Here is a 12,895-nt window from a genome sequence, read left to right as displayed (position 1 = left end):
GGCCTCAGAAGGAAGGACAACTTCCCAGGGTGTCCTACTGTAGGGAGCAGTGGGAGGGACTCCTGGAAACTCCACAAGAGAAAGAGAAAGTAGAAGGTATGTTTATTGCCTTAGGGCCCCAGCCTAAGTTCTTGGATCTTGGGACTATCACCAAGACTTGCCACCTGTCAAGTCCTCCCTGGATCTCTTGCAACAACCCCCTTTCCGTTGTGTACCCAAAGGTGAAGGACCCCAGCTGATCACCTCTTGTCTATGAACTTGGGAGGCAAGAGGATCCTTGACCAGTGGGTTTGTTCATTCCCTGCTTCTGAAGAGGCCCCCTAACTCCCTTCCTGCGGGAAGGGTCCACGGTATATGAGGAGTCCCCTGGGACTCTTCCGTTTCCCAGGCCTCTTCTTCATACCAGGAAGTCCTGTGGTGTAACCTGGGTCACTCTTGTTGCTGTAGATCCTTCCCTGTGTGTCCCATCTGGAGCCGCTTCTTCTTCACAGCCTTGCCTCAGTCCTGTGCAGAGCCCCCGGCCACTTATGGGCCTGCCTTGATGGCAGACGTGGGGGCAGAGGTTTGGAGTCCTTGCTGAGGTTGGGCTTTGGATGGACTGGCCTCAAACTCTCCTCTCCTTCTGGCCCGAGATGTCAGAGTCCGGCAGGAGAAAGGCCAGGGCTGCAGAGCGCGTTCCCAAAGGAGGCCAGGCCTCCATGGAGCTCATTTCCTGAGGGATCTCCTGGGATCTGCTGGCTCCCCGTTTTCCCAGGGTGTGTTTAGTAAGACTCTTAAGACAGACGCTCAGAAGGGTTGATGAGGTCAAGGGGGCCCTGAGGAGTCAGGGGGAGGCCACATTCCGGAAGGTTGGTGGGACAGCCAAGAGCCCCGCCTTGTTGACGGACAGCTCCAGGCCTCTAGGTAAGGGGAGCTGGTGGGCTCTGAGAGGTAGCTGCCACCTTCCTGAGGGCAGCTATCCTGTTTGCACGAAGATGCTCCAAAGTCTCTGCCCAGCCTCTCTCCTTGACGCTCCTTGCCAGTCCCTCCTATGGGCTCTTGTCAAACCCGCTCTACCCCATTGGGGGTACTGGCTCAGGGCCTCGCTGCTTGTCTAGTCCTTCCATCGGATGAAATGCACAGGGAGAGCAGGATCTTTCACTATTTGCCCCCAGAGCCTGGAACTCTGCCAGACACAGAGTGGGGGCCTGACAAATGCACATTGTGCATATATCAAGTGAGGTGAAAATAAACTCACCCTTTGTCTGCTGTACTGAATAAAGTCTCCTGGGTGGGGCTGGGGGGATGCAGTAGGACATCATGGGGATTTGACCAGAGTGATCCATGTCTGGATTCAACTTTGCCAGGCCACATTTGGGGGAGGGGCTTTGGGACAACGATGAGCATCTCACTCCACACACGTCTGTCTTTCGTCTTGTCCTACACCTCCTTGCAGTGACCTGCTTGGGCATTCCATCTCCTTTGCTCTCTGGAGAGCTCCTGAGAGCAGCCCTGGCTGGGAAGGGAGTGGGAAAGGACACAGAAGAGGAAGTCCAGAGGGCATACAGGGGTAGGGGCAGCAGGAGGGGCTCCTGGGGCCACTGGTGACCTCACGCAGAGATGGGGATCTTCTGAGGTCTGGGGAGCCCATCCATCCCGGGGGCTCCCCGGTCCTTGAGGCTGAGTCCCCTGCTGAGCAGCCAGAGCTGGGAGCACCTGTGCAGAAGCAGAGGGCCTAGGGGGAGGATCAGCGCCAGCCACGCCAGGCCCAGGAGGATCCAGATGGCAGCCAGGCTTCTGTACACCGAGATGTAATGCTTGCTGGGGTCTGTGCCTGGCAGGGAAGGAGACATGATACATGCCAAGGATCCGAGGGCACAGCCCCTGTCGCCCCAGGTTCCACAGGGGTCCCCACCAGCCTCCCCGTAACAAAGATCTGCAGTGGAGGTCCCCGGGGGAAAGGGCCATGGGTCCCAGGCCACAGATGTCTAAGGATGTTAGAATCCTCAGCAGCCTCACAAATGGTTGGTCTCCCCTGGATAACCTATCTGATCCTCAAAAGGTACCTCCTGCTGACATCTCCCCATTCCCCAAATCCCCGTGGCCCCCACCCTGAGCTATGTGACTGCCTTGTTCTCACCAACAACATAGTCCCCGAAGCCGATGGTGCTGAGAGTGATGAAGGCGAAGTAGAAGCCTTCCCCAAAGCTCCAGCCCTCCACATGGCTGAAGACCATGGGCGGGAAGATGAGAATGACCAGCGTCCCCAGGGTCAGGAACAGAGCCAGGCCCAGGATCTGCAGCAGCTGGGAGTGAGAGAGTCTGTCTCTGAGCCTACTTGGAGGGCTCCAGGACTGGGGAGGGACAAATCTGGGAGTGGGGCTGGGCCATAGCTATGTCTCTTCCTGGCCCTCCAGACCTTTGGGGTGGGGGTTGTATTCTGTGTGTGCGCTCTTGCCCAGGCCAGGGAATATTTAGTCAGAAGGATTTTGTTAGTGGGTCAGGCTGGAATCTGGAGACTCCTCTCGGCCTGGGGATCACACTTGGATAGGCCCTCGGGGGACTCAGATCTGGGATGGAGGACAGCCACTGAACTGTCCCGGATTGCTCTGCACCTCGGTCCTCCTTCGTGTGCCTGGCTTTGCAGGGTGCTGGCCAAGCGGGTGGGCACTGGGGGTGTGCCGGGTGGCCTGGAGTTTATTTTTAACCACAAGAGGAGGTGCTAGAGCTCTGTGATGACCACAGGGATGTGCCGCCCTGATCCCCCTTCAAAGAAGACCTTGTTGACCAGCTGTCAGCCAGTGGCCTCCAGCTCTCAGCTCCTTGGAGGTGACCCTTGGCTACAGATGACTGCCTGGCCCAAGGGCACACCCTTCCCAGGAAGGCCACCCTGTGCCTGATGGACACCAATAAAGCACTGGCCAATTTAGCCCCCTGTGGGGCCAACTCCACCGGCCACACACAATGCAGAACTCTGTGAGGGCCTGTCCAAGTCTTTGTTCCAGCCTGATCACAATTCAACCTCTTCCTCGGCACAGCCCTTTCTTCCACAAGCATCTACCCCTAAGACCCTGCCTGCCAAACTGCATCTTGGTGTCAACTTCCATTTTCACCCTGCAGTGGATCCCATCAAGGCAGGGCTGGAAGGGGCTGGAAGGGGCTGGAAGTGGGGAGGGACCCTACCTGGGAGCGCCTGGGCTGCTCTTCCCACCTCTCCAGGGTAGCCAGGTGGCCATGCAGCCCTGCGCCCAGGTGATTGAGGAAGACCACGTTGAGCGGGATGCCCACCAGGGCGTAGAAGACACAGAAGACCTGGCCTGCCTCTGTGCTGGGCGCCAGGTTACCGTATCCTGCAGGGGGGAGGAGTGTGCAAACATGGAGAAGAGAGCATTCAGAACTGCCTCCCGGACAGGCTCTAGCAGAAGGTGGTCTTCCACTACCTCTGGGGATGGAGGGGAAGCTCCTCTGTTTCCAAGAACATTCTCCCCGCTCCCCCCCGCCCCCGCTAGAATGATCTCTATTTGTAAGACTTCTGCTTATCTTTGAAAGGCCCATCTCCAGGGACACTGCCTCTAGGAAGCCCTCTTGACTGCCACCCTCTTCCTCCCTACCAGGAGTGGTTCTCCCTCGTGCTTTGTGTCATTCTTGTCTAATTACCTACTTTGCCTTGTGCTATTGTTTTCTGTGTGCTTGTCCCATTCCTCTTCATTGGATCAGAAGCTCCTTGAGGGCTGAGCCTGGGTCTGATCCAAGTTTGTACCCTCTTAACTCCTCACTTCCTCTGCTTCAGTTGTCCCCTGAGCTCAAGGAAGGTGTGTGGAATCAAACTTAATTGAATGGATGGGGAGACCTTGGATATGGGGGGTCTGGGGTTTCCTTGGGGGAGGTGGTGTGGGTTTTCTAGTTGAGGGGGTGTAGCAGATGCTGTTGGGTTTCCTGTCCCCTCAGAACACCTGGGGCACCACCTGCAGCTCGGGGGACAGTTCTTGCCCACACAGGTGGCTCTCCACCCCAAGTCCCTGCATCTCTACCTGAGAGTGTACTTGGTCTGTGGGCAAGTTTCAAATACTGGAGAGTTAACACATCCGGGATCAGCTCTCAACCAGCAAGGGCAGGAACTGGTAGATAAATAGCCCGCTTCCTCGCCCCGCACAGGCACTGTTCTGAGGCTGGGTTCCACCTGGCCTCTCAGAGGGTCCCGGTGAGAGCAAGGCCAGTGGCCCTCACTGGGACCCTGCTCGTCAATGCAAACTTTGCTGTCTTTTCTCCCCTCCTGCTCTATCTCCCCACCTCTCTACTCATGCTTCCTAGCATCATCTCCGAGACAAACCACATCCTGGTCTCAGCATCTGCTCTGGGGAACCCAAACCAAGACAGGGGCTTTGGGGAAGCCCTTCCCCACCCCGACCCTTTACCTATGGTGGTGACAACCGTGCCTGCAAAGAAGAAACTGCTGCCGAAGTCCCAGTTGCTGGGGTTGGTGGAGTTGCCTTTGGGGTTCACACCCTTCACCCAGGCTTCCATGATGACCTGTGTGGGAGTTGGGGGGGTGGCATGGGGTAGGAGGAAGAGGCAGTTGAGGCACCAGCTGGTGGCCAAGCTCTCTGCAGGGTGCTTTCCTGTTATCTCATTTAATGATATCCTTAGGGGCTCTTGTTTCCATTGTGTAGAAAAGGAAACCCCGGCTCCATCTGAGTAGCTAACTAACTTGCCCAAGGTCATTGGATTCCAAATCCACGGCTTGCTCCACAGGCCAGGGCTGCCTGAGGTGTGGGCTGTAAACATGGGCTGGGGGAGGGGAAATAGGTTTGAGGAGGCAGAGGGTGCTTACGGGGTGAGCCAGGTGGGAGATGCTACCCATGGCCAAGAGGGTGAGGCGTAGGTGTGTTGTGAGGACAATGGGAAGATTTCAGGTCGGATGCTCCCAGGAGAGCTTACTAGGGAACGGGTGTTTGGGGACCACAGGGAAGCCATGGGGCTGCCCTCCCACAAGGTGGATGGGGGAGACCAAGAGAACCCTGTGTTCTCTGAACTTCCAGGTGAGCAGGTGGCTTTGCTCTTTGCTGTCCCCTAGTGACGCCCAGCCTGGGCCTACCTATAAGAGAAATTCCATCAGAGGTCAGGGCAAAGGTCGGGTGTGTAGCAGTGTTTCTGCGTGGTGTGTTGTATACCCGCGATGTGCATGGGTTCTCTATGTTGCATGTATGTGCATGTGTGTTGAGTGTGTGTTTACACAAGCTGAACACTTGTGGGCTCAAGCCGAAGCCCCTCTGTCCCTAAGCCCAGCCGTCCTGGAGCTGGTTAGGGGTCCCTCTCCCGTCTGCTCCCCAGTCCCCTCCCCTGTCACCGTGCATTGTCCCAGGCGGCAGCCCAGCCTTGCCACGTGATAGAGCCCCCCAAACAGGAGGCAGTGGGGGAAAGGGCCACCCGGCCTCTAGTTCCCGTGGGAACCGTTTCCCTACTGGCAGCTTGAGTGTGCTCCCTGCCGGGGTGGGGTGGCCCTCGTAGGCTGGGCCAGTCTGGGAGTCGTGACACAGGCTGTCTGCTTTTCTTCACTTTGGCAGAACTGGTCTCGTCACATGTGGACTTTGGTCTCCCTCTCTTTCCCACACACCCAGGGAGGCCAGGACGGAACATTCTGGAACACGCTCGCTCCCTGGAGACCCTCACCCTTGGGAGCAGCACTTGCCCTAGGCCCAGCTGTCTCCCACGGCCAACCCGAAGCTCTCCAATCTGCTGAGGAAGGGGCCTTGATTCGGCAAGGGTACTGAGTTGGGGGGGGGGCGCCCAATGCGACCTTCCAGTTTTCTCTAAGAATCCACACGTGGTAGAGAAAGTCAGACATGAGTCCTCTGAAACTGGGCAAGGCCTCTTCTTATTTCTCATACTGCTTCTGGTGCTGCTGATAGTTTTTTTCTCCTGTGATTTTACCAGTAACGTGTGTTCTGGAATCCTAGACCAGCGTTCTTAATGTCAGCCAGGCATCCCCTGGCAACTGAGGCTCCCTCCCAAGGAGGCTGAGGATAGGGGTGTCCTAATCAACAACAGGGGTGCCGTTAATCAGTGGCTGGGGCTGCAGTCAAGACTGTTGTCCCCGCCTCTGTTTACAGAACTAGTTAGATCAGCTTCCAACCCTTCCCGAACCTTCCAGCTCCTGGGTTTCCCCTCTAATCCTAGGCTGAGGGAGGAGGAGGTGTCACGGCCTCCAGGGCTTCTGCGTCATCCCCTGAGGTCTTGGGAGACTCCAGAGCCCTTCTCAGCCCCATAGGGCCCCCGGAGAACAAGGAAGTCTCATTTCCTGGGAGAAAGGGTCTGGACGGGGCTCTCACATCTCTGGAAATTTCCCTCTGGCCACCCAGCCCACCCATCATCTTCTGTGTCAGCTCGTCTCCATCTTGAGGGTACGGGCATGGCCTGGAGGGCTTGTTAACGACAGGCTGCCGGTCCTGCCCCCAGAGCTGCTGATTCTCAGCGTTGGGGGTGGGGTGCCATCACTGGCCTTCCTAAAGGACTCCCAGGTGACGCTCTTGCATCTTGTTCACACTTGGAGAACCTTATCCCGCCTGTCCTCCAACCCCGCACTTAGGCTAATTTGTCTGGTGAAGAGCTGCTGGCCTAGGGGTGAGTTCCTTCTCTATCACTCACCGTGCAGTCTTGCCAACACTGCACCCCTCTGTGCCTCAGTTTCCATCTGCCAGCTGGAGACAGTGATGGTAATAGGTTGTTATGAGGAAACATACACAAAATGCTTGGCGCCAGGGGATGGATCATGACTGGTCTGACCCATCACGATGACCCTGTTCCCCACTGTTTTAGGCACACTGTAAATGCTCACTATGGGCCATTCATCTCTGTGACGACTCTGCACTCGGCTTGTTCCTTTGTGGTGGGTGTTGTCATTCACCGGGCCCCCTGGTCTCAAAGGCATTCACAACACCTTCGGTTGTTTTTGCCTTGCTTCTTGGAGAGAGGGTGCTGGGGCCCAGAGTTTGTGCAGGGGAGCAGAAGGGGCCTAGGTGGTGGTGGTGGGGGAACCCGCTCTGCCACCAGAGAGATCCCCCTACGGACACCTTGCTGGTGGAACTGTCACCCTGGCCACCACTCACTGGGCCAGGGAAGGCCAGCATGGCGGCTGCTCCTGATCTTTCTTTGTGTCTCCTGCCCCCCCAGCCCTCAAGTGTGGTCAGCACAGGAGTGTGAGCGGGGAGAGGGCAGAAGGATTAGCAGCCCTGGAGCTGGCGTTAGGGGAAGGGCAGAGCGTGGGAGAAGGAAATTTGCACAGTGTTGATAACACCGACACACAGCTCACATTTATGCACCAAGTGGCACCTTAGAAAAGGGCTTTTGATGTGTTGTAAATGCCTGCAGCACATAGGAGAGTATTCTCCTCACGTTTTGGATGACATTCAGGAGCAGGGAGTGGAAGCGACTTGCTCCCTGTTGCGCAGCATGCAGCACTAGGGCTCAGCCGGCTCCCTTCGCGCCACGCGCTGCATCAGCCCCTGGGTGGTAGCTGCGGACCTGCCGTGAGAACCCGCATTCTGCCCGCCGTCCCCTGCCGGCCTCTCCCCTCACCTGCACAAACTGCTCCAGGGCCCGCTGGTCCAGGCAGGTGTAGTTCTCCAGGAAGCGCAGCTTCTCAAACTGAACCTGGTCTCTGGACTGAGCCTCCGCCTGTTTCTCCAGCAGCTGGAAGACCGTGGCCCCAAGCAGCAGGTAGCAGACATGGGCCAGCAGCAAGGGCAGCACCCGGCCGCCCCAGCAGCCGCAGAGCCTGGCTTGGGGCATAGCGTGGCCAGGGCTCTGCCGGGGCCGTCGGGCTGCCTATGGGAGGAGAGGTGGGAAGCGCCCAGGGGCCCGCGCCCAGCCTCCTGCCCGCCTTGCCCTCCTCGCCCTCCTCGGAGCGGGTGTGCGGAGGCCGTGGAGTCTGTTTGAACAGTGCAGCTCAGCTTGGCTGCACTAAGTGCCTCCGGTGCAAACAGGCCTGCCCCTCAACCAGCCCTAACCAGCCTTTTTTTTTTTTTTCCTTCACCATGGAGAGCACAGGTCAGTGGCATGGAACCCTCAAAGAGACCTATGGGGTCCTCCGGAGGTCATCTTGTCTTGTCCTCTGCCTCTAGGTTGGATGGGTGTTTCTGGACCAAACCAGATACTTCCCCCTCGTTCTGCCCAGGCCTGAAGGGCTGTCCTCCACAGCCCCCAGTTTTTCAACCTTGATGCTTCAGACCCCCAAGCTGGGAAGAAAGCAGGATGGGGCTGGTGCCTGGGTGGTGCAACCAGTTGAGCATCTGACTCTTGGTTTCAGCTCAGGTCATGATCTCAGGGTCCTGGGATGGAGCTCTGAGTCGGGCTCCCCACTCAGCGTGGAGTCTGTTTGAGATTCTGTCCCTCCCTCCCCCTCTGCCCCTCCCCACTCATGCTGTCTCTCTCTCGCTTGCTCTCTAAAATAAATAAATAAATAAAATCTTATAAAAAAATAAATCAGGATGGGTGTGAATATGCCTTGTGCCCCGTTGCCCTGGCTACAGAATGGGGCTGGGAGGATTGACCTGCCTATTGGGGGACCCTGAGGTTAAGTAAACTGGGTGACAAATCAGGGCAAAGCAAATAGATACATAATAGTCTCGATCAGGAGCGGTACAAGGGTTGATGCTCCTAACCGGACACATTTGTTTCATAGCTTTTGCTGATAGTTTTCTGTGCTTGAAATCCTTTAGCAGGTTCCCTTCAGAGGATACTGTATTGGCGAGACGTATGTGTGAAAAAAAAGAGGCTAAAAGTATATCCTGGCCTGAGATGTTCGCAGTGGCCCACTCGGGAGAGTGGAATCTAGGGTGTTTTCCTCTCTCTCTCTTCTTGGCTTGTGTGTGTATTTGCAATAGCTTTATTGAGATATAATTCACATACCATATCACTCACACTTTTATTTATTTATTTTTTAGAAGATTTTATTATTTATTCCAGAGAGAGAGAGCACAAGCAGGGGAGAAGGGCAGATGGAGGGGAAGAAGCAGGCTCCCCACTGAGCAGGCAGCCCAATGTGGGACTCAATCCTGGGACCCCAGGATCATGATGCGAGCCAAAGGCAGATGCTTAACCGACTGAGCCACCCAGGCGCCCTTCTTTCACAGTTTTAAAGTACACAATTGAACGGTTTTTAGTATGAGAATCGTGCAACTATCTCCACAATCCTCTACCCCCATTTAGCTATCATCCCCCTATCCACCCAACCTGCCCCCTCAGCCTCTGGCGACCATCAGTCGGCTTTCTGTCTCTGGACATTTCGTAGAAATGCCATCAGACTGTATGTGGACTTTTGCATCTGGCCTCTTGGTGTAATGTTTTCAAGGTTCATCCGCACTATGGCACGCGTCTCAGTCCTTCATCCTACATTTGCACCGACAGTGTATGAGGGTCCAAGTTCCCTGCTCATGTTTTCTGTGATGTGCTGGGGCAGTGGACAACATGGGCCTCCTGCCCACATCCTTTCCCTCCTTCCTGGCTAAGAGAGCCCTACTTGTGTACATGTCAGCTCCAGGCAATGGAGCGTGATTGTTCTAACCCGTCAAGATTATCCCGCTCCCCGGGCTCTTACTTGGGGTCCTCAGGAGCAGCCCTGAGAGGACGATTTGTGTATGAGCAGCGGACTAGGGGAAGACTCGTAAGAATGTGGGGCAGGCGGGGCCATGCGAGGGACCGTAGTCCCAGCTCCACCTGGTTCCTGGAGAGCCCCGGTGGGGAATGCACACCCTGGGAGTCCCAGGTGGAGGCAGAGAGCCGGGCTTTCATAATTCCACACTGGCCGGTTGTTGAGGTGTCTCTGGCTCTGTACACCAGCAGGCAGAACAGCTCCAGTAGGCTGTTCAGTCTGGTGGAGTCCCAGGTCATTGGCAGGCCAGGCACTGGAAGCAAAAAACACATTAAAGAGGGGAAGAGGGGCACAGAAATGGGGAGGGGATCAGAGGATTGACAGTGTCCCTTGCACCCACTTCTTTGGCTCCCTTGCAGCTGGAGCGGCCATGTGACCCAGTTCTGGCCAGTTAGATGTGTGCGGAGCCTGCAGTGGAAGTGTGGGGTAAAGATGCTCTGTTCCCACAAAGGGCTCAGCTGCAGCCGGCCCCACCGCTCCCCACACAGAGGACGGGCCCTGCCGAGCCACCTCGTGCCCTCGAGGGAGCGGTCCAGAGTGTTGCAAAGATGCTCAGCCAGTTCCTGCACACGCCCATCTCTAGATTTCAAACAGGGGCGCCTGGGTGGTTCAGTTGGTTGAACGACTGCCTTCGGCTCAGGTCATGATCCTGGAGTCCCGGGATCGAGTCCCACATCGGGCTCCCTGCTCAGCAGGGAGTCTGCTTCTCCCTCTGACCCTCTTCCCTCTCGTGCTCTCTATCTCTCATTCTCTCTCTCTCAAATAAATAAATAAAAAAAAATCTTTAAAAAAAATGTTAGAAACATAAACCCTGTTCTTTCAAGCCAGTGTTAGGCATCCTGTTACTCCCCAACGGCTATACGAGTTTTTGCCATTGCTGTTGTTTTCATTGTTCAAGGCTTATTTGAGTTGGAAGGAATAGGAACACACTCCAATTATTTTAAATAATTGAAACAATTTGTGGTCGGAAGCCAGGAGCCGCCAGCCTTCTGGAACAACCGAGCCTGTGTCTTCACTCCTGACCGTTAACAGGCTCCTTCCCCTCTCCACATGGGGCAGCCCCTCCACTCATCCCTCCGCTCTGAATTCCGCTCCAGGCTGCCCCCCTCATCTCATCAGCATCAGCTGCTGGGTCCTCTGCTTCTTTCTCTTGGTCCTTCTTGCCTCGGGTCCTCTGTGGTGAGACCAAGTGTCCCAGGGCCCCTTTTCACACGGGCCACTTCACAGGTGTCTAGCTGTCCTTGCATCGGGCACCACCTTCAGCTTCTCTGTCCCTGCACACGGACAGGTGCCACTTGGAAGGGGCTATGGGGAGGCAGAGACAGTGGCCTGCATGTCCAGCACAAGGGGGGGGGGGGGGGAGGGTGTAGAAAACAAAAGCCAGGGGGAGAATTTTACCATTTCAAGTATGGAGGTGATCAGGAGAGTGGGAGCGTCATAGGTTCTTAATCTGCTCTGAGGCCCAAACCGGAACAAGAAATCACAGGGAGCTGAGGTGCAGGCAGGATGTGGAGGCTGCACGTGGGGACATCCCAGTGCTGTAACCAGTGCCGAGGGCAGGCTGCGGTGTCCTCCGCATCTTCCAAAGCACCTCATCCTTCCCGGGGTTTGGGTGGGGCCCGGCCTGGGCTTGGCAGCTGACTTCCCTGTGATCCTGCTGGTTCGGGGTTCCCCGAAGCCACCTGGGGATCTCAAGCTGTCCTGTACGAGGCTCTTCTACACCCAGAGCTTTCCCGGACAGCACTGGGCTGGGATGTGGAGGAGGAAGGAAGCATCAAGACTCACAAGACTCATCCGCGACTGGTTCTTCTTTATCTGGAGAGATGGGACGACGGGGTGTTGGCCACCATCTTATCATTACAGACTTGCTAATGCCTGGCTTTAAGCTAGGCTTGTAGCTACACTTTAAGACCATGTAATAATCAAATCCTATTTTATTGCCCTAGAGAAGCTCAACATGTGAAGAGTTCTCTTATGTATCATTTAGAAAGTTCATCCGTGGACGTCTGGGGGATCTCAGGCATGTCTTAGCAACCTCTGTAGCCCGAGTGTCCTCGACGGGTCTGGACACCATCCACAGGTAATGATGGTGGTTCTAAGGTGGAAGGAAATGAAGGGGAAGAGCGTGGACTACCTGTGTGGGAGAAAGGGGTGGGTGCAGGGAGCCAGAGGCAGGACTCTGTCTGATGTGTTGGGCTGGAGGGAGGGCTGGATCAGCCCTCACTGGAGCCCCCCCGCCTCCTTCCGCAGCCTCATGTCCTGGGCAGGTCCACCAGGGGCAAGACACTCCATTCACTTGCAGCCTACCTACTGAGAACCTCCTGTGTGCTGGCAAACTTGTCCTCCCCTTGCCTGGGTGTTCGTTCTCCCCTTCTCATGCTCCTTCCTCTGCTTGCACCCCCACCCTGTGTCCTGTTCTCACGCTCACTTTTCACAGACACCCAGAGACCTGACTGGAATTTAGATGGAGTCCTTCCTGGGAGCACTTCCAGTTTAATGGGGGATCCTTATGAAAACCCCAAGGCCACAGAGCCAAAGGGTGGTTAATGTAATGGTGGAACTGGTGGATGGGGGTCAAGGCAAGAGGCCCGCAAGACCCCGTGCCCCACACAGGCAGCCCTCTTCCTCTCTCCCTGTACTCATTCAGCACACACTCATTGAGCCCTCTGTGCCGGGACCTGTTTCAGCCACTCCTTCTGTCGGCTGAGGCCACCCTAGCTCCAGTTTAGGGGAGAACCTGCATGACTATGGGCACCTCCCCTGGCCCTCAAGCACTCCCTCTCCCTGCCCGACACCTCCCCACGTGGGCACACGCCGCTGTGAAGGATGGACACAGGGCATGATTTCTAATTCTTTTCAGGGAATTATTGCTGCTAATGGGCAGAGCCAATTTGTGCTCCCCAAGTGGGGAGGGCAAAATCAATTAATGGAGAGTCGAACCTGGCCAGGTCTGGTGGCAGAGTGTGGCCTGACATCCGGCAGTGATAAGGGACTTTCTGAGGCTGAACTAATAAGGAGATCGGAGGAAAAAGAAGAAAAACAAAACCCCTCTCAGATCAATTTCATGTACAATGGGCAGAGAATGCAGGGTAAACAGAGCAGCTGGGCCCGGGGCCCCTTTCCATCTGAATGAGCCCCGAGATAAGGAAAAGGACAGGCCGCCACCCCACCAACCAACATCGGCATTCGCTCAGGGAGTCACTCGATAGGCACATATCCGCACGAGTGAAAAAGGGCACGTTCCAGACCGGAACTGGAGGGAGAAGA

The 12,895-nt window shown here is 56.1% G+C and overlaps 1 protein-coding gene across 3 annotated transcripts; it reads right to left on the bottom strand.

The window, feature by feature from the left end:
- Positions 1-129: 129 nt before the first annotated feature.
- On the bottom strand, positions 130-7,767 carry KCNK16 (potassium two pore domain channel subfamily K member 16). Of its 3 annotated transcripts, XM_025862510.2 has the most exons (6): positions 7,555-7,767; positions 4,395-4,509; positions 3,163-3,329; positions 2,120-2,285; positions 1,673-1,813; positions 130-504 (listed from the first exon to the last, which is right to left on the bottom strand). In XM_025862510.2, exons 1-6 carry the CDS (start codon positions 7,765-7,767, stop codon positions 398-400), a joined length of 909 nt encoding a protein of 302 aa, XP_025718295.1. In that variant the 3' UTR covers positions 130-397. The 3 variants fall into 3 exon arrangements, with proteins under 3 accessions (XP_025718295.1, XP_025718297.1, XP_025718296.1); XM_025862512.2 differs by lacking the exon at positions 1,673-1,813; XM_025862511.2 differs by lacking the exon at positions 130-504 and having other exon boundaries at positions 1,590-1,813.
- Positions 7,768-12,895: the final 5,128 nt, after the last annotated feature.

This window comes from Callorhinus ursinus, unplaced genomic scaffold (assembly GCF_003265705.2).
Source record: "Callorhinus ursinus isolate GAN/ISIS: 27379988/994484 unplaced genomic scaffold, GSC_fseal_2.0 scaffold59, whole genome shotgun sequence".
Taxonomy (NCBI): domain Eukaryota; kingdom Metazoa; phylum Chordata; class Mammalia; order Carnivora; family Otariidae; genus Callorhinus; species Callorhinus ursinus.
The sequence above is the reverse complement of the archived record's forward strand: the minus strand, read 5'-3'. Positions and strand labels throughout refer to the sequence as shown.